This window comes from Erpetoichthys calabaricus, chromosome 3, assembly GCF_900747795.2.
Source record: "Erpetoichthys calabaricus chromosome 3, fErpCal1.3, whole genome shotgun sequence".
Classification (NCBI taxonomy): Eukaryota; Metazoa; Chordata; class Cladistia; order Polypteriformes; family Polypteridae; genus Erpetoichthys; species Erpetoichthys calabaricus.
The window spans coordinates 287,848,253-287,876,207 of NC_041396.2; the positions used below are offsets into that span (position 1 = coordinate 287,848,253).

General features: G+C 41.6%; 1 protein-coding gene across 4 annotated transcripts; it reads left to right on the top strand.

Annotated features, from left to right (window-relative positions):
- Window positions 1–125: 125 nt before the first annotated feature.
- Window positions 126–27,955, top strand: LOC114649071 (protein FAM171B-like). 4 transcript variants are annotated; one of them, XM_028798488.2, is made up of 3 exons: window positions 126–271; window positions 24,916–25,027; window positions 26,566–27,955. In XM_028798488.2, the coding sequence occupies exons 2-3, from the start codon at window positions 24,930–24,932 to the stop codon at window positions 27,731–27,733; spliced, it is 1,266 nt and encodes a 421-aa protein (XP_028654321.1). In that variant the 5' UTR covers window positions 126–271; window positions 24,916–24,929; the 3' UTR covers window positions 27,734–27,955. The 4 variants fall into 4 exon arrangements, with proteins under 4 accessions (XP_028654321.1, XP_028654320.1, XP_028654319.1 ...); XM_028798487.2 differs by lacking the exon at window positions 126–271 and adding an exon at window positions 449–613; XM_028798486.2 differs by lacking the exon at window positions 126–271 and adding an exon at window positions 620–784.

The following is a 27,955-nucleotide window of genomic DNA, read 5'->3' on the forward strand; positions in this document are numbered from 1 at the left end:
ATTTAAATAGGTTAACATATTCAGATACGTTGGAGGGCGGCAAATTGAAGCCCCGCCCCGAGTGGCGCGAACTCCAGCTACACCACTGGGGCTACGGCCGTCCTGTGTGGACTTGAACCCTGTGCAGCAAGGCGGTTAGTCTCGCCGCAATCTCAGAATGTAATTAAGTGGGCTGGACAATGTCATGAATAAATGGCCCGAGAGTCGGGGCCGCGGGGTGCTGTTTAAAGGCGATTTCCCAAAGAGGCTTCCACCCGGGCGTCTGCATGGTGTGAGTAGACATACCTGATAGTACAGTATAGGTAAAACATTTAACAGCGAAATGGAGTGAATGCGAGAAACTGAAGCATCTTCTTCCATTTAGACGTGTGTCTCAGAAAAATAAAATGACATGCCGCAATCGGGACTCTTTTGTGAAACTGTAATCTGATCTGCGAAGCGCGACGGGGATCAGCTGTGAGAAGGCTTGCTAAGGAAGTAACCCCGGACATTAAGAGCGACCATCTGTTCTTTCTGATTGGGGTGGGGTGGTTTAGTTTGGTTATTTGGTGAAGAGATAAGGGCGCTGCTTAATTGGGCTTTCAGTAACTGGACCACCGAAGCCGATGTCAAGGTAAGCCCGGTCCAACTTGGACTTCAGCAGCCGCAAAAAAGATTGACAAACTTGTCAACTGAAGAGAAATCGAGGACAACCTCGTATCGACAGACGCAGAGGTTCTGGGGGCCCGTTGTGAATGCTTTGTAGTTGCAGCTGGGGTCCACGATCAGTAATTTAGTGTATCAGGTAATTTTATTATCATATAACCTTTAATTAAAAGAAAATCTTATTTTCTATAGCCTAGTAGTTCGGTTTATGGAGTGATGTATATAGCTTGGGTCTTTTATTATTGCCAATTTCAGCCGGTTGTCATTCTTTTCATCCGGTAAAGGGTTTTTATGTACGGTAATATGTCAGACGAGGAATTTCAAGTAATTTATAAGGTATCTCCCTCTCGGTTTTTAACAGAACCTCTCTTGTTTTGTCAATAAGTCAGATTAAGCGCAATCAAAACTGCGGTTGGTCATTTTGTTTGTGGTCTTCCCGTGACTACAAGTCTGTTCCCCTCACACTGACAAATATTTTCCCGTAACGTTCATTCATAACTCTAAATGGGCCCCGTGTCGATATGTGTCCCGGAGTGGGCCCTGTAATGGACTGAAATCCCCTGTGAATTCTGCCCTGGGCTCAGACCCCTTCACGACCTTAAAAGTGATGCTCTTTTAATTTTGAACAAATAGTAAAAATCGCCTAATGGGGGGGAAAATGAATACAAATATGATGTGCATACTTTTCCACTCGCAGCGGGTCACTTGTGATACGTTTCGTCTCCAGAAATGCCGGCTGTCACGTCTGATCCTCTTTTCACTACGTGTATGGAATCGGTTTACGCGAAGGCTTCCTTTCGGCATCTGCTGAATTTATGGGCTTTTTCCAGGTAACCTACCGGATGATTAAAATGTGAAGCACCCCCAGTTTGAAATGAACAGTTAGTGTATGTATAGAAACGCGATTTAGCGTTACATAGGCGGATCTGAAATGGTAACCCCGCCCACGTATGCACACGCCTTCCTGTGCTCTGAACTCCGCCCCCTGAGGAGCGTCACAGTTTAACGCTTGAGAATTGTACTCGTAGTTTTCAGAAGCAAGCGTAACTCACACGCGTGAAATGTAAATTTGTCGTACACTATTACGAGTTATTTTTTGACAGCGATCTTACTCTATAGCAATTTCCGAACCGATGTCTATCTAGTATCATTTCTTCTTCTTGGTTAGCTATTAAATGTAGTTATATCCTTAATTGATATGAGTCTTCCCTTATTCCCACGTTGTTATATTGTTTGACACTCATAATTACGTTTTCAGCATATTTTTAATGTCTTTTTTTCCCTAAGAGGTCATTCTAAATCTACGTGTTTCTTTTTCGGTGCATTATGTGCCAATTTATCAGCAACCTTATTACCCAGTATAACTTTATGCCCTGGAATCCTATATAATTTTCACTAATACTTTAACAGGATTGTACTTGAATAGTTTGTGTTGTACTTCTAAAATTCAATTTTCACTGTTAACTGATTGTCCAGACTCGAATTTAGTTCTGGGGAAACTGAATGGCTCCATGTTATGAACCCCTCCTACTTCTGCGAGTAACTGGACTCTCACCTGACATAAGCAAGCTGCAGGTTTCCAGTTTGTTTTGTATCAATCCAATAATTGCAAGCAAGATATGGTAAAAATTGAAAGAGTAAAGCCAGAATTGGCAGTGTTAGATTGAAATGAATAAATTCAATTTTGCTTTTATGTGATGCCAAATTGGCCGTGTGTGGTGGCTCTGTTCACCCTGTGACGGGCTAGAGCCCTGTTTGGGGATTGGTTCTATCTTGTGCCCATTGCTTGCTGGGATAGGCTCCAGCTATCCCAAGATTCTATGCGGGGTTAAGCAGTCTTGGAAAATGGATGGATATGTGTAACTATTAATGAGGGTACATCAAAATGTAATGGAAATTTGAGTTATGCAGTAAGCACAATGGCTAGAAGCTGACACAATACACCACGTTTGCAATGGCTTATGGGTAGTCCGGCTATATGCAGCGCCACACTCTGACGTTAGTCAAGTTGAAGCCAAGGCCAATTGAACATGAATGCTCCACTGTGGGATTGCACCATTGTTGAACAACGTGCCATAGTGAAATTTCATGGTGCAAAAGGCAGTGAAACCTGCTAAAATTCACCAAAGGATGTTGGCCTGTATACAATACAATACACTTTATTTTTGTACAGCCCAAAATTACACAAGGAGTGCTGCAATGGGCTTTAACAGGCCCTGCCTTTCGACAGCCCCCCAGCCTTGACTCTCTAAGAATACAAGGAAAAACTCCAAAAAATACCCTTGTAGGGGGAAAAAATAGAAGAAACCCTGGGAAAGGCAGTTCAATGAGAGACCCCTTTCCAGGTAGGTCGGGGGTACAGTGGGTGTCAAAAACAGGAGGTCAATACAACACAAAACACAGAACAGAACACAAGTAATCCTTAATACAATCCAATAGTGCAATAGAAATATTACAAGTACAGAGCAGAATTCAACAGTAGATGATATCACATAATGTGATTGTATAGATCAGTAAGCTGCACACACTTTACGGTACCCCAAGTCATCCAGCACTATGGAATGTGCAGCTCCATAGTTGATATACTGATCTGCAGCAACAGCGGACAACGTAATCCGTCGTTCTTCTCTGATGAAGGCATTTGCCATGTTGATGTGGGCTTTTGTGCGATGTTGATGGTCGACCAGTTTGAGCTTCGTCAGTTACGCTTGTTCTCCCCTCTTTAAACCTTCCTACCCATTCATAAACTTTTCATGGAGTCCTTCTACTTTCATTTCCGCACTGAGCCAACATGAATGAATTTCGGCAGGTTTCGCTCCCTCTGCCCAAAGAAATCTCACTAGGCTGCATTGTTCGACAATGGTGCAGTCCTGCAGTGTAGCATCCATGTTTTTTTGTCCTTCAACTAGACTAATGGCAGAGCGTGGCACTAGGTGTGGTCACACCAAGCTATCATGAACATGCTGTATTGCGTCGGCCTCTATCCATTTGTGGTTACTGTGTAATTATCAAATTGCCTTTTTACTTATTGAGCCTGTTAAAAAATAAAATAATTTTGACCAGTAAATGTCAATGTTGAACATGTCTCTTTACTTTTGACGTCCAGTATACAAACATCTTTGAATTGCCATTGAGTTGATGTCCTGAGGGACAGGTCTGGGTCATCCATGCACTCATCTTGGCCTGTTTCAAGTGGCAGAGGCAGTCATTGATTCTGCGTTATGTTGTGTAGTCCTGCGCCAGCTGTCACAGTGCACAAAACCTTTGTGCGCTGAAAGAAAGGGAAATGGCAGGTTGTGACATTTACAAGAATGTATTTACTTGTATTGTTTATGTTCCACTTTTGAACATAACTCGGTCATGTTTAATTTATTGAATCTTGTGGGATGTGCAATATACTAATTTCAGTTACTTAGGTAGAAGTCAAAATAGTTATATTTAGTCCTCACCAAGCGGATTTATCATCAGCAGAGGTTGGATAACTTGGCGGTAAAGTCATGTGACTTTCAAAGAAGCAACTGGTTGTTTGAGTTATTGTCGCTGGTTAAGAGGAAAAGGTTAATAAAATAAAAGTTAAAAAAATAAAAACACGACGACCGACCCCATTTTTGAAATATTCAGATATTCATTTAAAATACTTAATCACACAGAATAACATTATTCCATTTTGCGTTTTTTCTTGTATTCTCTTTTAATGTTTTATCAAGGCCGGCATGGTGGCGCAGTGGTAGCACTAAGGAGACCCGGGTTCGCTTCCCGGGTCCTTCCTGCGTGGAGTTGCTTTATTGACACGAGCCATGTTTATTTAACCTAACATTATTAATTTTAACAGAGAATGAAGTTTCATTCATTTTTATATAAAAATATCATTGTTTCAGAATATAATAATTTAGTGGGCGGCACGGTGGCGCAGTGGGTAGCGCTGCTGCCTCGCAGTTGGGAGACCTGGGGACCTGGGTTCGATTCCCGGGTCCTCCCTGCGTGGAGTTTGCATGTTCTCCCCGTGTCTGCGTGGGTTTCCTCCGGGCGCTCCGGTTTCCTCCCACAATTCAAAGACATGCTGGTTAGGTGGATTGGCGATTCTAAATTGGCCCTAGTGTGTGCTTGGTGTGTGGGTGTGTTTGTGTGTGTGTCCTGCGGTGGGTTGGCACCCTGCCCGGGATTGGTTCCCTGCCTTGTGCCCTGTGTTGGCTGGGATTGGCTCCAGCAGACCCCCGTGACCCTGTTTGGATTCAGCGGGTTGGAAAATGGATGGATGGATAATTTAGTGCATTAAGCATAATTAAATTATTTTTGATAAAAACAATTTTATGTGCAACCGATGTACATATATATTTTTTTATTTTAATCTGACATGCCATTTTTTCAGTGTGGGGTCTGTACAGTAGCGTGCCCCCCAACAATTCCAAACACTACCATCTACCTTTTAATGACTTGATCTTCTATCCCTGATTGTGTGTGTGTGAGTGCTCTCTTGTGGCATACCCACTATCGCCTGAAAGAAAATTATACAACTTGACTGCAATCCTTTCAATAAGGCTTCCTTACCAAGAAGCCAAACATCGCACACAGCATGGCCCTGAAGTTTGCTTCCATCACTGCTATTGTGATAAATGAATTAATTTACATTGCATTACATTTCCTTACTCGGCTGACGCCTTTATCCAAGGCGACTTACAACATTTATGATTACCACTGGTAATATTTTGTTTTGGTTTTCCAATTGGAGCGCATGCAGCTCACGAATTCGGGGTTGAGTTGTGCCCCTCACAACAACCTTCGTCGGACACATTTGAGTATCGCACATTAGTTGTGTGTTAATTAAAACAAAATGCTTTCTGTTTACAAAAGCAAATAAATTCTGTGATGGTGCTTTAATCGCAACGTGTGCAGTCAACTGCGCCGATTTATCTTACGAAAATCGGCGATCACTGCACATTGTCCTGATCTCGGCTTGCTCACCATGAATGTGAGGAAATGGAAAGTATTTGGGTAGCCTCTTCATCGCACTACCAAACACCGCTGACATGACGTAGTTCAGGGATAAAGGCGTGATTTCTGTCCGGTCGGCCAGTTCACACTGAAAAACGCCCATCGACAAATACCCTGAGGTAGTGGCAGGGCCGGATTTATATGAAAAGAGGCCCTAGGCTATTCCACTTATGAGGCCCTTTCACCTTCCATTTTTAAGTTTGTAAATTACATGAGAGATAATAAAATACATCATTACTGTGATATATATCAATATGTTAAATGAAACATGTTGTGATTGGTACTAACCTGTGTGGAAAATTAACGCGTTGATCTTAACCAATACATTTTTATGTTTGTTTATTAGTCATATGCGTAGAATTTCTCCTTATTTTCGGTTCAGTGTTTTAGTGTTCACTGTTTTTAGAACAGTGTAATTTTAATTTTGCTAACAATTTGAATGTAGGCCCCTCTTGATCTTGAGGCCCTAGGCTGAAGCCTAGTTAGCCTATAGGAAAATCCGGCCCTGGGTAGTGGTTCCCATACTCGGTCCTCGGGGACCTCCCCGGGGCTGCAGGTTTTTGTTCTAACAAGATTCATAATAAGTGTTAATAATAATTGAGCTCATTTAGTTAGCTGGTCTTTTAGTCTCTTATTCTGCATTTATTAAAACACAGCAGTAGGATTTTTACTTTCTCGTATATAAAGTATTGCAATCGTCCAAAAATTCGACCTCGAGATTTTGATGAATCTCGACATTTTAGGCGTCAGTCCTGGGGGCCCATTGTGGCGTCAGGTTTTTGTTCCAACGAGCTTCCATTTTTAATTGGACTCCTGAGCTATTTAAGTGACCTACTATTTGCCAGATTCTGTGTTTTGGGAAAAATGTAGAAATTAGAAAACTAAGTTTAGTAAAAATATATATTAAAATGTACTAAGCAGTTATATGGGAATAATGTATTTTTTTTCTTTTTAACAATATTTTCATCTTGATTTTCATTCTTTTTTGCTGTGTGTTTAAAATTGTTTAATTCATTATTTTCTAATTAGTGGGTCTGACGCTAAAGTATTTGCAGCCTTTGATTATTCAGTGTTGTTTGCCTGGGTGTCTGCTCTGCTGGTTGTCATTATTAAGATACAATGAAGGGGGAAAACTGCACAGAGAAAGGGCAAAATATCAACAAAAGGGAGTTAAGCATTTCAATCTCTAGCAAAAATGGAAATATTCCTAAATGTCTTATAAATGTAAAAATCTGGCTGCTGTGCTTTCTTAATGTAGAATAAGAGAAGAGGGGAAAAATAGCAGCTGATTAAATGAGGTCTGTGTTATCGGTTGTGGCCACTGATTAGGAATCTGGTTGAAGCCACAGTGGGCCCCCAGGACCGACTTTGAGAACCCCTGTTTTAGACCTTCCTGAGTCCAATTTACTTACTGGTAGGGAAAGTATTGTAATCGTCCAAAAATTTGATTTTGAGATTTTGATGAAGCTCAACATTTCAGACCTCCCTGAGTCAGAAAATACCATTTTTCGAATTATGTGTGTCTGTATGTAAACATGATAACTTGAGTACACTTTCACTTTGGTCAACCAAATTTTCCATACAAGTATGAGGTACAAAACTGAAGCTCTTTTAACTGGCACCCCCCATTAACTTCGTTCCTCTGTAAATTGTATTTCCTTTTCTGAGCGTGCCATTACCCTCTCCCCTTCTGTTACAAATATGGGTGTCAAGTTAAACTCCCATCTGTCATTTGATACACATGTCCATCACCTTTGTAAAATTGCATTCCTTCATCTCCGAAACAAACTCCGTCCCTACCTCTCCCTCTGTGATGCTAAAAAGCTGGTTCATGCCTTTTGTCTCATCCAGACTGGACTATTGTAATGCACTCCTCATCGGGATACCCAACAAGAGCCTTCAAAAGCTCCAACAAATTCAAAATAGTGCTGCAAGAATCCTGATGAGGGTGTGGAAATATGAACATATCTCACCAATCCTTCAGTCATTTCATTGGCTCCCTGTCTATCTCCACATCGAATACAAACTCAGTTTGTTTACTCACCAGTGTGTCCATGAAAATGCTCCACAATATCTCAAGGAATTCCTTATACTACAATCCACTGCAAGAAACCTCCGTTTTACAAACGCCTACCGCCTTCACCCCCCTCTGACCAAACTTCGTACAATGGGTGACCGAGTTTTTGTAACCGCTGCTCCACGGCTCTAGAATGGCCTACCAGAGAGCCTAAGAACACAGCAGATTGTGGGCTGTTTTAAAAAACAGCTAAAGACTTTTCTATTTAGGAAAGCTTATTAACAAGAACACTATAATAATTGTTTTATCTCTGTTTTTATCTTGCTTTGCCTTTGTTTAAACTTTTTATGTAGCACTTTTTAGATTTACTGCTAATGTAAAGTGCCCTATAAATAAAATGCATTATTATTATTCTGAACTTTTGAGCTGTTTCTGCTAACCGGAAGTGATACTTTTTTATTCATGCAGCTAGAGTCCGATTTATTCAACTTTACTTTTATAATATTTTTTCTATATATTATTGATTTGATTTGTTGTTGATGGTGTACATAATATAAAAATACAATCATTGTCTTGTGGTTTACTTTTCAAATATCCATCCCCATATCTGAGTGTATGAGAAAGTCTAAGGGACACCACTCCTGATTTTTAACATTATAAGACATGTAGAAGTACTAGGGTGTTGTACCGTGTTAGCCATTATGAATGTAGAGCACATCCAAGCAAAATGACACCTTTTATTGGCTAACTAAAAAAATTTACAATATGCAAGCTTTCGAGGCAACTCAGACCCCTTCTTCAGGCAAGATGTATGTAGAAGTATTTCTGTTTTTTGCAATACCCTTTAAATTCTTATCTCTTTTGTTTTTGTTCTTTTCCTGTTATTTTTCCCTTATTATATGTGGTCTCATTCATTGTATACTAATAGTGATAACTGAAAACAAGCAAAGCAGACAACTGGGAAGAACAACACTAAATGATGGAAGGCTGCAACTGCTTCAGCATCACACCCACCAATTAGTCAATAATGGAAATCAGGATGAACATAAATAAAAAGTAAAAAATGACATTATCCACATATAACTGCTTAATTTTCATTAAAATGTATTAATACATTTACTTACTTTGTAACTTCATTGACCCCAACACACAGAAACAGAGAAATTACTGCTCACATAATTAGGCTAGGTGTCCAGTTAGAAACAGAAGTCAGTTGGAATAAAAACCTTTAGCCCCAGGGGGTCCTCAGGACCGAGTCTGGGAACCACTGCCCTACGGTTATTGAAACCTGAAAACAAAACTGGGATTGTGTGATTTCTGTGTGATGGTGTCTGTAATGTAGGCACCGGTTCAGCACACAACTCCATGAGAATGGCTCTAAAAAGTCTAAACTGGCTTATACAACAGTCGTCATCATGAGCCAAAAAAAACAATAACTCAGAATTTGTGTAGCCAGCCATTGGTGATATCCACTAAAAGAGAGAACGCTTCCATTGCCAGTTACATCGTACAACACACAGCACACTCTTATTACTTTCTCGGATATGAAGTATAGGGAAAATATTGGAATCAACCAAAAATTCAATTTCGAGATTTTGATGAATCTCAACGTTTTGGACCTCCATGACTTCGAAAATATCATTTTTGGAATTATGTCTGTGTGTGTGTGTGTGTAAACACGATAACTTAGGTACACATTCACTTAGGTCAACCAAATTTTGCATACAAGTATTAGAAATCTGTATTTTGTACCTATTAACTTTTGGGCTATTTCCGCTAACAGGAAGTGGTATTTTTTTACTCCTGCAGCTGCAGAGTCCGGTTTATTCTACTTAACTTTTATAATAACCGTTCAATATATTATTAATTTGATTTGATTGGTTGTTGATGGTTCTTTTAATATACATAATATAAAAATCATTGTCTTTGCAGTTTACTCCTTGAATATCCATCCTCATATCTGGGTATGCGAGAGAGTCTATGCGAGACCACTCCCGATTTTTAGTCAAAACAGACATCATACACACACACAAGAAATTACCTCTCACTATGTGAATGCTTCAGCCATTATTACTAACATTGAAGACCGCTGTATTTCGAGAACATGTCCGTCGGCTGTGAAATGAGTTCAAGAACCTCCAAATGTGACTGATGCATCGCTGAACGGCACAGTGAAATGAGATTTTCTGTTCACTTCAACGTCCTTCTGCTTGGAGCTGCTAACATGCCAACAGCAAAACATTCTGAAAAGGACTTGTAGATAGTCGAAATGTGCTGCACCATTATGTCAAGTTTCAGACAAGTTTGAGTTTTACAAATCCTGACTGTTTTGCATAAGAAAAGGCACATTTCTGAGCGTAACCATGTTACATATGTGAGACCCCTGGCTTTTTAAGCTATTTTACTAACTAGCTGTGCTACTGGTCTAAGATGGGTTAAAATCTAAGTAGCCAAAGTAGACCTTGGCATTAATGATTGTAGATACACTAGTCTGGTGGGGCCAGAAGCGATTCTCAAATGACGCCCGTTAAAAAGTCTGTTGTCAAGAGTGTCAAGTTCTTGTGCTGCAAAGGCCACATCTCCAGGGCTTGTTCGCCGAGAGTGTCTAGCTGAGGACCTCCACTGCTCTTTTCCTTTGATGAGGTTGTTGCCTTAGACACTTGTACGTCACTCATAACCTCTGGTTAAGTGTAGGGTTGGGGGAGAAGCATCTGACTCAATGTCAAGTAAACAAGGTGACAAAAGCCTGCAGTGCAATTGGCTGTCCATTGCAACTACTGGATGGCAGAGCTGTGGAGGTCTGCACTTGGACCCGCCTCCTTTTACCTAAAACACCCACCCCTAGTTTCTTCAGTCAGTGCGTTTTTAAACCGCCGCTGGGGTTTTGAGGGAGAGAGCAAAAGATACTGAAGAAAAGACGCTGGGAGAAAATAAAAAGCTAACTGCTCTTCTCCATTGAGGAGTTCAGTAGCACCAGGTAACTGAAGCTTAATAATTTGTACGTCGTAATGAGCTGTGCGACAGTGGAGACAGACGGACACACAGAACTCCACATGTTTGAGAAGTGCCTGTGTCTGCTATGACATCCTTGTGCCATTTTAACTATTGCCTCACTATATGACACAACAACAGCAAATAAAGTTTAGATAAGCATTGTGGTCCATGGATATTCGTGTTAAGATGCTGAGGCTATTTTGTCATGGCATGTTTGTACTTCTAATTAGACAGTAATGTTAACTTTATTGTTTAGATGTACAGTCAGATGGCGGATGCTGTGCAGCCCTGTCCATACTCTACTGGTGTCATTAAGCAGATCTGTTGATTCGGGTGTTTTGAGTACTGAAATCTCCATCTCCCGAGGCTCTTCATTAACAGCTCTGTTAATGGCAGTCCTTGTGACGGAGTGTGACACACTGTCTACTTCAAATGCATATTTTACTGTATATGTCTTCACGAGTACGACTGCCAATACTTTAAAACTCACATTGACTTTAATACTATCGTTGTGGCAGGTGCTGTGTGTGCTCTCTGTTGTTCAGCCTCACAACACATAGTTCACATTTACCACTCATCCTTTGATGTTGTATTATCGTAGTATTTCCCTCTAGATAGATAGATAGATAGATAGAAACTTTATTAATCCACTTACCCTTTACCTGTTTTCTCAAGGGTAAATGTTCTCATCAGGTTCGTTATCGGGTTGGTCTACTGTTGCACTTTAAAATGATAATACACACATACATAGATTCACACACACTCAGACCCTAACCACAACAGTGCCCTACAAATGACTCACACACAGTTGGCTAACTTTTAGCACTTAAAAACCACACAAATGCTTTAAGTATAACACAACTTGTCACTCTCTCAGCACATCAAGAGACTTATTCATTTATCGGCACGGACAACGTATGATGTTTTAAATAGACCTCAGACCTAAATGTTACTTTTGGTCTCCAAGAAAATATTAAAACATACAAAGACTCAGTATCCTTGACTATAGGCCATTTATCAGTCAAGAATACCTTCTTATCATACTGCCCCCTAACTATTGAGCGGCGCCTCACTCTCAGCCTTAAAACCCCGCAGCACAGAGCTAATGGCAAAATCTCCAGCTACGCCAGGTGCTCTTAGAAATCTACCTTATTACTTCAATCACTCTAGACATTAAAACAAAGCATAGAAAGTTAAAAGCAGCATGGTATTTATTACAAGAATAATAATAATACCACTGGAACAAAGAACAGAAAATAAGTACTGATAGGAAAGTCTGAATATATATATAGTCTTTAGGAAAAGCTTACGAAAAAAGTTGAAATGACAAGGATGAATGTCCCAGGGAGGCGTTTGATTTAGCAATGGATGTTCATGGTGCCTTTCTGACGACCAATGTCGTCTTCGTCTGTTCCTCTTCTTCTTCTCCTCCCTCCTGCTCCTTCTTCTTCCTTCTTTTCCTTCTTCTCCCTCTGCTCCTCTTCCAGACCAAGGCATATTTATTATGAAATATCATGCCTTGGTTACACAACACATGAACCTGATTGGCTGGCTGTCAATGTGATTGATGAATTTTGCTCAAACTCTTTCCCAGATAATAAAGTTCTTTGATATTGCCTGTTTCCCTTTCCCAGGCCATAAATCCCAGATGTCCATCCATAAAGTAATCAATAGCCTGGGGTGTCAGCAGAGCATCCTTTCCCGGGTTGTAAAATAATTGAGCCCCAGAATGTCTTCCTTTCAATGTAGGAAACAGCTGTTTGAAAGTGAGGTGTGACAAAACCTGCTTTGATCTGTCTTCGTTCATCTGTTGTCTTGTCTCGAACAAAATATAATGGAAACCAAAATGTACAGATTTTATACACCATAACAGATGTCTTTGAATGCCAATTTGTAATCTGATGCTACAAAAAGGCTATTCTTCTTTTAGGAGACTTTTGAAAAGTAGGTAGTTTATCACAAATGGAAGCTCTCTGTCTGTTGAACCAGGTTAACGACAGCAACTGACCATTTGTGGTTCAAAATCTCCGCTCCTACTATGAGCGCTGCCTTCATGAGGCATTGGATTGGTTCAGAAATCTGACACACAATAAGCCGTCTAATTGTTCCCAACCATTTTAAGGATGATTCACTCACAGTTGTCTCCAGATGTGAATATAATACGTCTGGCTTGTTTTTTGTTCCGAAGATGAAACTACTTTATAAAACTACTAGCCGTGCCCGGCTCCCCACTCCTGACGTCACACTTCCCTCTGTCTTGGATGAGCGTGAATATATCACTCCTGCAAGTAAACTATGATTCTGAGCGTGATGAGAGGAGTCGCAAAATCAACCGGAATGCTCAAACAAATTATAGAAAAACATCTGATCTAAATCCATTAAGTAGTTCTCTCGTTCACTAGCTAAGTGGAGGTGAGGTACATGTCCCGAGGCTGGTGTGTGAGTGAGGAGGGCCCCGACCCCCTCCCCTCAGCCCACTGTGTGTCTCTCAGATTCGCGCAAAATCAGTACCTCAAGTGAACTATGATAGCGTGATGTTAAAAGTCGCAAAATCAACCGGAATGTTCAAGCAAATTATAGAAAAATTAAGCAGTTCTCTCATGAAAGGCAGACAGACAGATGTTGGATTTTCTATATCTCTCTATTATTAAAGAATATCCCGAGATTATTCCCAAGAGAATTTTTCAAGTTGGTAGAGGGGGTCCCACCGTCCTCTCAACCATTTCCGGTTAACGGCCCACGGCCACGGTCCTCTCCCTTCCCATTCGTGTGAATGCTTTTGTCAGACACAGTTCCTGCGTTCTCAGCTCTTCTAAATTTTTACGTTTTCCTCATTTTAAGTTCCCAATAAAAGAAGACTTATTATGTCCACATCTTATTGAACAATTTAATCCCGAAGGGTTATCAACCAAAGAAATGAGTACACGGGCAGTCCTAGCACTGGGAAACGGTGAAGTAAAATGAATAAAAGTGAAAATTGTCGATCAGTTACAAGGCAAATTGGTAAAATGCATATCAATAGACTACGCTGAAACAGTTGGTGGTGATGGTGCGGAAGATGAAAACATCAACTTTTATTATCTGTAGAATATCTACAACCATTAACACCATCTGGTCTTCCACCGGCCATATTACTGTTGAAAGAAGGATGTATTGTAATGTTATTGTGTAGTTTATGTCTGCTAATTTATGTGGGCTATGCAATGGGATAACATTAGTTGAATTAAAAATTGTTCGAACAATTCTAACATGTAAAATCTTAACAGGCGACAAGAAAAGTAATTTAGTACATCTTCGGCGGATAACATTAGACACCAAAGGAGATCTTGATATGCCATTCGTATGAAAACGTTTCCATTTTCCAGTTCGAATAGCTTTTTGCTATGACAATTAACAAATCACAGGGACAAACATTCAAAAAAGTTGTTTTATTTATTAGAGAGAGAAATGATATTCAATCACGGGCAGTTATACGTTACATTGTCATGATGTAAGCACAAACACGGAATAAAAATTCAATGAGATATTGCAGAAAAATTAATTCCAAATATTGTTTTTACTGATGTTTTACAGTAAGAGTATAAGTTTCAAAAGTATCTGCATGTTAATTTCAAAGCCAAGCAGAACAAAAACGTATAACAGAATGAATAACTCTAACGCAACATGAAACATAATATTCTTTCAGTTTATTACGTTTTACTATTTTTATCTATGGTTAATTACTCGTTATAATGTGAAATACTTAGTTTTATTATGTATATGTAACAATTCCCATGAAAATAACAATCTGTTTAAATTGTACATCTGCTTCCCCATACGCGAGCGGCAGAGCCACCAAGAGGCTAGTGTTTAGCGCCCGCCCTGGGGTTGGCAAGCGAAGCAAGCAGGGTGCAGAGCCCCCTACTGTATATATAGAGAGCATCTATTTATGGATATTTCTAGAGCAAGACATGCAGGTTAGGTGGATTGGTGATTCTAAATTGGCCCTAGTGTGTGCTTGGTGTGTGGGTGTGCTTGTGTGTGTCCTGCGGTGGGTTGGCACCCTGCCCAGGATTGATTCCCTGCCTTGTGCCCTTTGTTGGCTGGGATTGGCTCCAGCAGACCCCCGTGACCCTTGTGGTGGATTGCCGGCTTCTTTCTCCGGCCCTCACCCCCAGGCCGCCAGGAGGAGCTCTCCCAGCAGCATGGACATGCCCCGAGTTCCAGCAGGGCCTCATGGACTATGTAGTTTTTATACACAGCCCTGCTGGATACCTTGGGGGCCACCAGGCGTCGCTGTAAGGGGGCTCGTAGGCTCGCATATGCCCTATAACCCGGGAGTACATCACGGTCACGTGACAGGAAGAAACGATGTGCTCCCGGGTTGAAGAAAAGGACGGTTTACCCCTGACCCGGAAGGGAAAAGGAACTCTGGACTGTTGAATGGGAACACCTCCGGGTCAGGGTGTATAAAAGGACTCTGGGAAGCCCAGTACACTGAGCTGAGCTGGGAGGAAGGGTGGCAAAGTGTCTGGGCGAGGAGGATTGGTTTGTTGGAGAGTTTGAGTTATATGAATAGGGTGTGGAGAGTGCTTTGTGCACAATATTCTTATAAAATAAAGAATATTTATAATTTTACCTGGTGTTCAGAGTGGTACCTGAGGGTTCAAGAGGTAGACAAAGCCTCTATCTATCACACCCTGTGTTCGGATTCAGTGGGTTGGAAAATGGATGGATGGATGAAGTTACTGATCCTAAGGATCTTTTTGGAACCTTCATACAGATGGCTCTGTGGGCAACCAAAACTGGCATTGCTCTGAGGAGCCTTGATTTTATTTTTACAGTGTGTTGGAAGGATGGATGGATCAGACAGAAGTACACTTGACAGAATGTTGAAATCATCAAAACTAGTGAGGAAGTCTTGAGACTACACTTACACGCAAGTTTTAGAAAAACTAGTTTCCAAACCATTAAATAAGGGGAAAAAAATTGAATAAAGGTGCCATTTTTATTGTCGTCTTTATAACTTTTAACACTCATGGTCATAAGAGGAACATTTTCACCATCTATGCGGCTCAGTAAATATTTTTCTGTCTGAGGTTGTTGCTATTTTGAAGCTCTACCTTAAATTTCCCGCTTTGCCTGCTGTTATTACAGGCCCCGTTTTCTGTTCAATTACAATGATCCTTGCACATGCTGCCCCGTCATGCAGATTTCCTAATTCCATATTAGATAAAGGCATGTGAAATAGTAAGCACACCCCAGAACTTTTTAAACATATTTGAACAGTCTAACAGTAGATCTTACATGCATACAGTGCCTACAGGTATAAAGGGGATATACTCAAATAAAACCATAAGGAGAATCAGCCTTTTCAATCTTTTATTCATTAGAAATATCAGTTGACATTTCAATCAATAACGTTTTAGATTAAGCATTTATATTGGGGGGGGGGGGTTACTCCTTTCTCTCTTTACTACTCTCAACAGTTTTACTTTGGCTGCTGGTGTTCCTCTCTTTCTCATGGGAGGGGGTTGATTTGTATTTAGATTTAAGTTTGACTTGATTGTATGAAATGTTATATGATTTTAATTCAATAAATTATAAAAAAGAAATATCAGTTGATGTGATGGTCTACTGAGGAAAAGCTAAGTACACTCTTGGCCTCTGAAGCTGGTATTGTCCTCTTTAGCAGAAATGGCTCCATGTAGGTGTTTTGTGTAACTACTCACCAGTCTCTGAGACTGACAGCATCAGGCACCAATCACTTTTGACTTGATTTGCAGTTATAAGCCAATTTTTACATTATTTTATTTATTAGAAATGCGTTCCTGCTTTTGATTACTCTGTTATCTGTGTCCGCCCCATACACTCCATCGCTGGCCTTCAAGACGTACAGCACCAAACTAGCAGTTGTGTGTCTGTTGGGATGCTTTCAGGGCTTGTAAGTGAAACCAAAAAATTTGGAACTTTAATGAGGCCTTACATGCTAAAATGGATTATTATAACTGCAATTATAAATGCAATTTGTGCATTTCAGTTTTGGGTTGCTCGGTGGTAGCACTGCTGCCCGGCAGTAAGGAGACCAGGGTTTGCCTCTCTGCCCGGAGTTGCCTCCCTGCACTCTTAAAAATAACGGCTCTGCTTCAGTGGCACTTTATGGTTCTTTACTGAGTTGTGTGGTTCATTGCAGAGCCATTGCTTGACAAAGCACCATTTCATCCTGGGAAGTGTTCTTTGAATATAAATCTTGTTCTTTGTGCTTTGAAAAACTTCCTAATATGTAGAAAACAATATGAAATCTATAATGTGTGGGATGCTACCTAGCAGGAGACCGTATAGCCAGATGTCCCGATTTGAGCCAGACTTGTCACTGAGTTCAAAAGACAAATTCAGAGTCTTGTGTTGCCTCTGAAAAAATTGTATGTAGAAAAAAAAAAAAAAAATCTTAATTCAGTTTTTATATTGAATATCTAGTTAAAGAGGCTCACTAAATTTTGTAGACAGCCTAATGTACCACCATTTATAAATAAAATTTGTAAATCTCTGCTGAATCTGAATGTTTGAATTGCGTGTGTTTGTGTACGTCGTGACATTGTATGTTTCTCGTGCTCATCATGGCTGCGCGCGCTCGTGTGTAATTCATTTTGAAAGTGAAGTGGTACTGATAAAGATGCATCACCACACATCATCTTAAAGCGCCTGAACCCATATCGTATTTTTACAAAATAGGGACCCCCAAAACTGAATCTTGCATAGGGCCCACAAAAAGCTAGAAACATCCCTGATAAACCCTTCACTGACGATTTCATCGGTAGACTTTTGGGTGTAATTCCACTCTGTCTACATCTGAGACTGAATCTCAGGTGGCTCCTGTAGTCTGCCATCTTACGTGCTCTTTGATCTTCTCACGTCCAAGCTTTCGGCAGTTCTTGCCAAAGTGACTCCCCTTCACATCCCTGATAAAGACTTTTTCTGCTAATGTGGCAGGTCATATCTGTATTCTATTTGCATATATCATGTCGTATTATATAAAACATGGTATAAGCTATATCAAACCTTACTCGTACCTAAGTTTTGAATGAAAAATAAATAAGTGAAGTTATACACAAAACCACACAAAATGTTTACCATTATTTTTGTTACTTTAGTATGCATTGAAATATTGCATTACTACTTTTAGGTGTACTATTGTGATTATTCTGTGACTAAATATGTTCTCTTTTATATATGTACTTATTAACATTTACTTATTTGGCTGACATCTTTTATTCAAGGTGACTTACAATATCCATCCATCCATTTTCCAACCCGCTGAATCCGAACACAGGGTCACGGGGGTCTGCTGGAGCCAATCCCAGCCAACACAGGGCACAAGGCAGGAAACAATCCTGGGCAGGGTGCCAACCCACCGCAGGACTTACAATATTTATGATAAAATTGGTTCCATTTGTTTTGCTTTTCCAATTGGAGCACAGGCAGGTCATGTGAATTGCTCAGGGTCACAGTGGTGTCAGTAGTGGGAATTGAATCCACAACCTCGGGGTTTGAAGTCCCAAGCCTTAATCACCACACCACACTGCCTGCCTGCCTGCTTATATATCTATAATATCTATATAATTTTTTTTTTTTTTTGGTCACTTGAAATGGTGGCTATCTTGATCTGGGATTTTGGAAATCTGGCAAATCTGGCAGGAGAGCAGATTAAGAAAATCTGGTTTAGCCTGTGTTATTATAAGCAGCAAGAGTCCTTTTAAAATCATCACCCATATTTTTCAAATTTGTTAGCATCTATTCATGGTCATTTACTGTATAAGTTATACTGATCTATACTATTCTAGGTCTAAAAAAATAATGGTTCTTTCTGGTACCTCCATGAAAGGTTTTTTGGGAATCAAAATAGTTGCTCTGAAGAACCACTCTGGCGCTTGTATTTTTGAGAGTGCGAGTGTCCTCCAGGGGCTTCGGTTTCTTTCCATCCACCCATTATCCAACCCGCTATATCCTGACACAGGGTCACGGGGGGTCTGCTGGAGCCAATCCCAGCCAACACAGGGCGCAAGGCAGGAAACAAATCCCGGGCAGGGCAGCAGCCCACCACAGGGCGCGTGCGCACACACACACACTAGGGACAATTTAGAATCGCCAATGCACCTAACCTGCATGTCTTTGAACTGTGGGAGAAAACCGAAGCAACCGGAGGAAACCCACGCAGATACGGGGAGAACATGCAAAGTCCACGCAAGGAGGACCCGGGAAGCGAACCCGGGGCTCCTTGCGAGCAGCAGCGCTACCCACTGCGCCACCGTGCCGCCCCGGTTTCTTTCCACTGTCCAAAAACATGTTGTTTAGGTGAATCGGTGACGCTAAACCGGTCCGTTTTGGGTTAACCCTGCAGCTGACTAGCACACTGTCCAGGGTTCGTTTTGCCCCGTGCTAGCTGGGACAGGCTTCACCTCAAGACACCCCCCAAAGGGCTGGATTAAGCAGGTTGGAATATGGGACGTTTTGAGTCGAGGGGAGTGTTCCGGGCTTGAATTAAAATTAAATTCGTGCCTTTCCCCACCTCTGAAGGATTGTTTTTTTAATCCATTACTCGTATTCGATCATAAAATCAACATCTTAACAAGCACGGAATCAGTTGTTCAGATAGAAATGGCGGATACTTGCCTAATTATGCTAAATCTTGTTAATTTGCAACGAGCCGTGCCCTCCACTTCGAATTGCTTCCCTTGTGTTTGCTAATTATGGCGTGAAGTTGAATCAAATTTTCCTCGCAGGTGAAGGTCTCGCCTACATGGCTAACTGGACGCGAGAAGACGCACAATCAGCTTCGGGTAAGTCGGTTTTTAGTTTGTCATTTGCCCCTCACCGGTTGTATACAATAACACAATGAGCGCTAGTGATAACAAATGCCTAAAATCCCACTTATTTCATTTATTCTTCTAAAAGTCAGTATAGCCGCCGCCTTTTATCCAATGAAGTTTTAGGAGCAGGATGGTGCTACTTACTCGACTGAATTGACCACCCGCTGCGGTGTGCGCACCATCGTCGCGCTCGTTTTCTCTCCCCATTCCAGTTTTCTCCCTCATCCCGGACACACCCGTCGCGCTTCGCTGATTGGCGTCCCTTGGGTGTCCCGGGATGAGGGATCGCGATTCTCGGCGGACTGGCCACACAGACTGGGTTGTTGTATTACGCCAGATGCTCTCCGGAAAGCCAATATGACTCCTAGTAATCCTGTTATAGGATTGATAAAGATCTGTTCAATCGAGATATGGCTAGAATTTCTCGATGTACTCGCTTCTGTCGCTAAACTCAATTAAGTTGCCGTCTATGTGAAATTATCAATAGCGCGCTTTAGCATTGTCAGGGAATTGATGTCGACTTTCAAACATCCATAATCTGCTAACGTGTTTAATGGAGAGTCCTCAAGTATTGTCCAGACGGGTTGGCATTTCCATGCACGTGTGACATTCATTTCTATAGCGTGCAAATTTCACCACTCGCCTTACTTAATACCAGTTTCGCTTACACATATACTGTGTGTGTGTGTGTGTGTGTGTGTGTGTGTGTGTGTGTGTGTGTCCGGTATACAAATCCACACGGTTAGACCAGTCTCTTCCAAAATTTGTTCAGAAGACTGTAAAAACTTTATTATTTTTTTTAAAGTACAGATTTAAGGTAGCATAGAGTGCCACCTGGTGGCTCAGAGCAAGTGAAGCACCAGAACAGACTAAAGCCAGACAAGCAGACAAATGGACCAGAGCTTAAAATGATGCTGGGTGCAGCTTCTGTTTGTAAATATTTCCAGTCAGAGAGTTCTGTTCAAGTCTATAGAGAAAACTCGTTCAGTTTTTGCTAGTGAAAAAGTAATTTCAAATGTATCTGATACATTTAACTTGTTAAAATGTAATTGTAATGTTTTGAAATGAGATTAATCAGATTCAGACTCTTACGTGGGCCTGAGAACATCCTGGCAGCATCAGGTGCCACAGAAGAAAGGGTCCAGCTCGTGAAACCACTCGCACTGGGCCAATTTAAAATGTGGGAAGAAACTAGAAGTACCTGGTAGAAAACCCTACCCAGATGCAGAGAGAATACAAACACAGGTGTAGAAGTCTAACCAACAGTTTCTGGTCTATCGGGCCCTGCTGCATCCATAACAAAATGCAAAGTGTGAGTCAATTCAGAATGGCATGGCTGGAAGGGATTATTAGATTTCTTTTGAAAGGAAGATGTTGCCCTGCATGGCAGTTTTAAAGTGCCACTCTGCTGTAATTTTTAATGCATTCCAGTACATAAGTGGTTCTTGAGTTTAATTCCAAGGACCCCTACAACAATATTTATTTATATTATCATACTAGCCGTCCTCCACGGCTTCGCCCGTGTAGAAGTGAAACAGAACAGCGAGGAGGGGACCTGCCCGGCTCCCTATTCCTGTCGTCGCGCTTCCTCCTCCCCTCGGCCTGCAGCCTCTGTCTCGGATTAGTGAGAATATATCGCTCCTACAAGGAAACTCTGATACATAGTGCGAGGAGAGAGGCTGCAAAATCAACTAGCATGTTCAAGCAAATTATAGGAAAAAACCCGACCTAAATCCGTTAAGTAGTTCTCTTGTGAAAAACAGACACAGATGTTGAATTTTCTATATAGATATGTATGTACAGTATGTGTATAATATACAGTAGATGGATATATAAAACATTCACGGCATTTGTAGTCTGAATCACAATCTGATTGTGTGGTTGGTCAGCAAGTTGGCTAACATGGTGCCCTCTTTCAGTTGCGAGAAGCAGATCATAGAATGGTTGTTTTACTGTCAAATAAGAGTACGCGACACATGTTTCGCCCTAATTCTGGGGCTCATCAGGCGTACACACTCACTGCACCCCATCTCGGGGAACCGAACGTCAGCACCAGAGGCGAAGCCCCTAACGTTGCGCTACGGCTTGTGGTTCGTTTATTTGACAGCATGTAGATCGGGGTAATTACATTCATGGCATTCGTAGTCTGAATCACAATCTGATTGTATGGGGGGTTACCTACCAGGTAACGCTTGTGGTTGGTCAGCAAGTTGGCTAACATCCGCCACGGTCCCCTTTTTCAGTTGCGAGAAGATCATAGAATGGTCGAATGAACGAACCACACGCCGTAGCACAACGTTAGGGGTTTTGCCTCTGGCGCTGACATTCGAGGTTCAATTCCCGAGAGGGGATGCAGTGAGTGTGTACGCCTGATGAGCCCAGAATTAGGGCGAAACACATGTCGCGTACTCTTTGCATTATTTGAATTTGGGCGAAACACGTGTCGTGTCGCGTACTCTTTGCATTGTTTGACAGTAAAACCATTTCAACCTTTATTTATATATATATATATATATAATATATTTATATATGAGCCCTAATTCTGGGCTCATCAGGTGCTGACGTCCGAGGTTCGATTCCCCGAGAGGGGGATGCAGTGAGTGTGTACGCCTGATGAGCCCAGAATTAGGGCGAAACACATGTCGCGTACTCTTTGACAGTAAACTATTTCAACCATTCTATGATCTGCTTCTTGCAACTGAAAGAGGGCACGTGGCGGATGTTAGCCAACTTGCTGACCAACCACAAGCGTTACCTGGTAGGTAACCACCCATACAAACAGATTGTGACACAGACTACGAATGCTATATATAGATAGATAGATTGATTTGCATACAAATAATGAAGCTCAAAGTGCTTTACAAGATGTCCAAAAGAAACAATAAAATAAGATCAGATAAAACCCTAGATCGGTAAAGTTTTGTTCCAACGAGTTTTATCTATTAGACATTTAAATGAAAGACCTGTGTGTGTATGGAGCAGTCCGCTCTACTTATGCTCAACCACAGCCACTAGATGGCGCATGCAGGTACTTTTCAATCGTTTCATGTGCAGCAAACGTGCTAATGACAAGTTCGGATCATTTTACCGACTCGGACCTTTGAGTCTCGTTCAGCAAAATTAACGAATCTTTTTTTGAGTCATTTCGTTCATTTTAGCAAAATATAATTAAAATGTTACCTGTTACCTCCCTAACACATCTACTGCTTACACAAATGTTGATCACACTACAAACAAGACAAAACTATAATGCTATAAGAAACAGAAAATAATTCATTGTTTACCTGGGTCTTTAGTTTATGATTCGCTACTACTGAGCCAGTAAGTGGTCAAGTGACAAAAGAACGACCGGCACGAAAGACTCGACAGATGAACTAATCAATTCTCTTTCCGGCTCAGACTGAGTTGGTTAAGTTTATGGGGCTGTCACGTGATGAACGAACGACTCGAAAAACCCGAAGGCTCGAAAAAAACTATAGAAAGTTGCGCAAATGCGCATGTGCGACTGAACGAATCACTCCCACGAGACGACTCGTTCTTCCCGAGCCACATTAAAGATTCGTTCAAAATGAACGAATCGTTCAAGAACGACCCATCACTAAATGACACAGATGAAGAGATGCAACCGTGAAAGGAAGCAATCACTGGGGCTCAGCAAAGTTCAAGTGAAACACCTCCGCAACGGAGGGCAAGTTTGCACTAAAAACATTGTCTACCTGGAGGTATTTTCTCGAGACAAAGATTAACAGGACTCGTATGCCAGCGATATGTCTAAGATATGGTATCGCCAGTGTCTTCGCAAGCACAAGGTAGGCCCATGTCCTTTGCACTGGGTCATTCTTAAGAAGAGATAGCTGACACCTCTCCAAGTTCACAAATAGAATAAAACTGCTAGGGAGTCTTGTGGTTTTTTTTTTGTTGTTTTTGTCCCAAAAACCACACACCACTAATAATATAACAAAACACTAAGGTCTCTGTATGTCCTGTCCCTTAGTGCAATATGATTGGTCAGTTTGGCTTTGGTGACGCGATCGAAAGAAGAAGTGCGAGTGTTAGACAAATGAGGAGGAGACCGGCCCGGTCTTAGGTATTATGGGGCCCTTGGCGAAAGGGGGGCCCAGGGGCCCCCTGAGGGGGTGGAGCCCCCCTGGAAGCTCTGTGAAATGCGTGAAAATTAGACCAAGGAGTCGATCCGGGGCCCCCCAGACGCCAGGGCCCTAGGCGGTCGCCTACTTCGCCTATGCCTAAGGCCGGGCCTGATTGGGACAAATAATGCTGTAGTATATTTAAGTATATATGACAATTGCTCACTCGGACAATTTGTTTTGGGGGCCCTAAGCTATTGCTTGTGTAGCTTATACGTAAATCCTGCACTGGGAGGAGAAACTGCATAGCAGGCGTGCCGAGTTAGTCGCCTTCTAAGACAAAGTATACAAGTGAACAGGAAGTGGGGAAGGTGCCTCAAAAAATGATGATACCGTTTGAGACGTAGGCTTTACAGGAACACACTCGAGAGACCGAGCACTGTTCACACGCATAGATATGGAGGAAAGGTGCTGAAGGTACACGCAGGGCAAGATAGATACTTTATTAATCTCAAGGGGAAATTCACATACTCCTGCAGCATACTGCTAAAAAAACAATATTAAAGAGTGATAAAAATGCAGCTATAACAGACAATAACTTTGTATAATGATAACGTTAAGAGGGAGGAAATATTTGAAATTACTCTTAGCTGTCTTTAACAGTATTCAATGTGTCTTTTTTATGTGTCACATGGTTTTTAGCTGGCTGTGGTTGCTTCATATACTGTATTGGATTACACAGCGACTAATCAAAACTCAAAAGTCATTCAGTGTTTCCTCAACGTGCTCCTCGGCTTTCATCTGTAGTACTAGGGTGCTGTACATTATGAATGTAGTGAAAAATCAAGTAAAATGACACCTTTTATTGGCTAACTAAAAACTCATTAGGAACTTCAAAAGACTTTGTTGGACAGTTATCCAAAGATCTTGTCCATACATTGTTCTCCTCTTGTTAAATGAACCTTAGCCTGAAGGAGTCTATTAATTTTTTACGTTTAAGATTTCTCAATTAAAGATTTACCAGTGTTGTTTCTTGTCCTCGTGTGTATATAAACACAGGGAACTCTAGTTTCTGTATTACATCTTGCCTGAAGCAGGGGCCTGAGTTGCCTTGAAAGCTTGTATATTGTAATCTTTTTAGTTAGCCAATAAAAGGCGTCATTTTGCTTGGCTTTTCACAGCTTTCATCTGTACAGTAAATCTTTGATGGTGCATTCCCCCCCACAGGGTCCCTCCTTCACAAGTAGCCTGTGATCAGCCTTATGCGATGTAGACATTTCTGAACTGTTGAGAACTTCCCAGGTGCGCTCTCATAATTTTGATCTCTCATCTTTAGGTTCTTCCGCAGGGATGGATGCCAGCCAACACTCCACTTTCCTAATCGTCATTCTTGTTTTGATGCTTCTGTTTCTCGTTGGAGTCGCTCTGCTGCTGCTGAACCACTGCAGGTAGGCTGGGACGCCCCTTCTTGGGTCTCTCTTGCTCTCTCAATGGCGGTAATAAGCCCTTTCCTCAAAATTGAGAAGTGACCGGTTCATGAGTAAACCTACACTAGCACTGGAAAAAGTTTGAACTCGCCCAGGTATGTGCACAAGTTTGGTAGAAACTGAAATATTTTGTTTATCAAGGTATCATTAAATTAATTTAAAAATATAGACTAGACATTACTAATGTTGCCAATAGTTATTACTGCTTGAAATGATTGGTTTATAATTTACCTGCTGAAGAAGCATGCATCACCTACGTATACTTATATGGGGTAAGGTCAGAAAGCAAATATTGATGTGTTTTGTGCTTCGAAATCCCCTCCTGACTTACCGGTACAGGAAAACCCACACATATTATTATATATCATTCAACACCTCTTGAGGTCTAGTTATGCAAAATGGTGAGCTTTTTTTAGGTTCCCCTCTGCCATATTTTTAGCCCTCATTTTTAGGCCATTTCTGGACCCTATTTACAGGAAATTACACCATTCTGATAGAACATTAGAACAATCGGGATGAGAACAGGCCATTCAGCCCAGCAAAACTCACCAGTCCTATCCATTTAATTCTTCTACAAAAAACATCAAGTCGAGTTTTCAAAGTCCCTAAGGTCTTACTGTCTACCACTCTACTTGGTAGTTTATTCCAATTGTCTATGGTTCTTTGCGTAAAGAAAAACTTCCAAATGTTTGTGTGAAACTTACCCTTCACAAGTTTCCAACTGTGTTCTTGATGAAATTATTTTAAAGTCCCAGTCTCAATCCACTGGACTAATTCCCTTCATAATTTTAAACACTTCAGTCAGGACTCCTCTTAATCTTCTTTTGCTTAAACTGTAAAGGCTCGGCTCTTTTAATCTTTCTTCATAACTCATCCCCTGTAGCCCTGGAATCGGCTTAGCTGCTCTTCTCTGGACCATCCATCCATCCATTTTCCAACCCGCTAAATCCGAACACAGGGTCACGGGGGGTCTGCTGGAGCCAATCCCAGCCAACACAGGGCGCAAGGCAGGAACCAATCCCGGGCAGGCTTTAGTTGCCTCACATTTTTATGCAATCGTTTTGTTCACCCCACTGAATTAAAGCTGAAAGTCTGCACTTCAACTGCATCGGAGTTGTTTCATTGAAAATTCACTGTGGTAATGTACAGAACCAAAATTAGAAAAAAATTCTCTGTCCAGAAATTTCTGGACCTAACTGTACAAATTATTCAGTAAACCAAAGTTTTAGTCCTTTGCCCAAACTGAAGATAAAATTCTCAAGATAGCCCTGTGCCAAGAATTTTCACTTCACAGCTTCAGCCACAGGCCATACAATGTCAACATGGGGTCCTGAGGCTAGAGAATCTACAGAGGGGTCTACCGCTGCAGGTCTGCATAGATGCTTCTCAATTTCTAAACTACGTTTGGTGGTGGGTTGACTTTGCACAAAAGCAAGGCTCTAATTTATCACTCTAGTTTATTATGATTAATTTCTATCTGCTTTGATTCCATATTTTAGACAAAAATGCTTGAAGAAGAGAAGCAAAGAGGCACCATCAAGCATAAAGGTGTTCCTCAAAGACCAGACCACCTCCACCAGCAATCTAAGAGCTGTTCTGTCCATGTTAGGTGTGCAGTCTGGGGTCCAGAATCAAGATTCTCAGACTTCACCCATTGGGGCGGCAGGACGTCGTGCCCAAAGAGAGAGCTTCGATGGAAGCAATGCAGCTACTTACACGTCCTCAACACTGACCAGCAGGAATCAGCACTTTGAGAGCATTAATGCCAAGCAGGAAGAGCTGGGCCCCAGTCAGGAACTTTTGGTAGATGGAGACTGTGAGCAGTCTAGTTCAGTTTTCTTCTGGAAACAAGAGACTGAGCAGAGTCTCATGAGTGGCATTCGGAGAATAGTAGGCTCGACATTAACCCCAGAGAATATTTTGGCAGGACAGCAGCAGTTGAAGGCTTCTACCCTGGCCCACCTCAAACGATTAAGCTCTTCTATGAAGAGTGATGCAAGTCCTGAAGAATTGCCTGTGCCGGTAGAGTCGCCAGTTGTTGGGGTCTCCCAGAGCCATAACCAGAGAACTTCAAGTCTACCTCGTGACCTCAGTTACTACGCTGCTGGAGGTTCAAGAGTCCAACTCATTTCCTATGAGGCTCCAGATTCTCCATACAATGACCATAAATCTAGCCTTGGTGGGCTAGAAGAGCATGGCCAAAGAAACTTGGCCAAGCCAGGTTTAGTGCCTGCTTTTGGTTTTCCAGAATCCAGCTCTGTTCCAAGCACCTTAAGCAGACCCAGACCTTGTGCTGGAAGAGTGGAGGAAGGTGGACAGACTTTATCAGAGCAGTCATTGCTGGAACGTGCCAAAGCTAGCTGCCTTTTCCAGCCCCGGGCCTGGTTCATATCCTGGAGCAATGCCCCTAAGGTAGAGTTTCTTCAGCAGCAGGAACATGTAGGCAGCCGAGACTCGGGAGTGGACATCTTTGAGAGCCGACATCCGCGTCAAGGTGAAATACCTGCCACTGGTCGGGATGGCATTCCCACTGGAATGCACAAAAGGGCAGTAGAGCTAGAAATCTCTCCTAGAGAAGCTGTGGAGAAACTGGGCACAGTCGAGAGCGGGAGTAAAAGGAGTTTGTGGCAGAAGCGGGAAGACCGCCCGTTAATCGTGATCAACTGAAGGTTGCAAAGAGCATGAAGATGAAGCTTGTCTTTTTATATATTGCTCCGTAAGTGTGATTGTTAATTTTATAATGAAGGGGAATGCCGTCACTTTGATTTTTTTGAACTCTTATGAAGATGGGCTATATTTCTGGAGAATTGGCCTGTTCAAGAGCTGGAATTTTGAAAATCTTGGGATTGATAGTTTTTAATTAATTTATTATCTTCAAGTTGTGAGGGT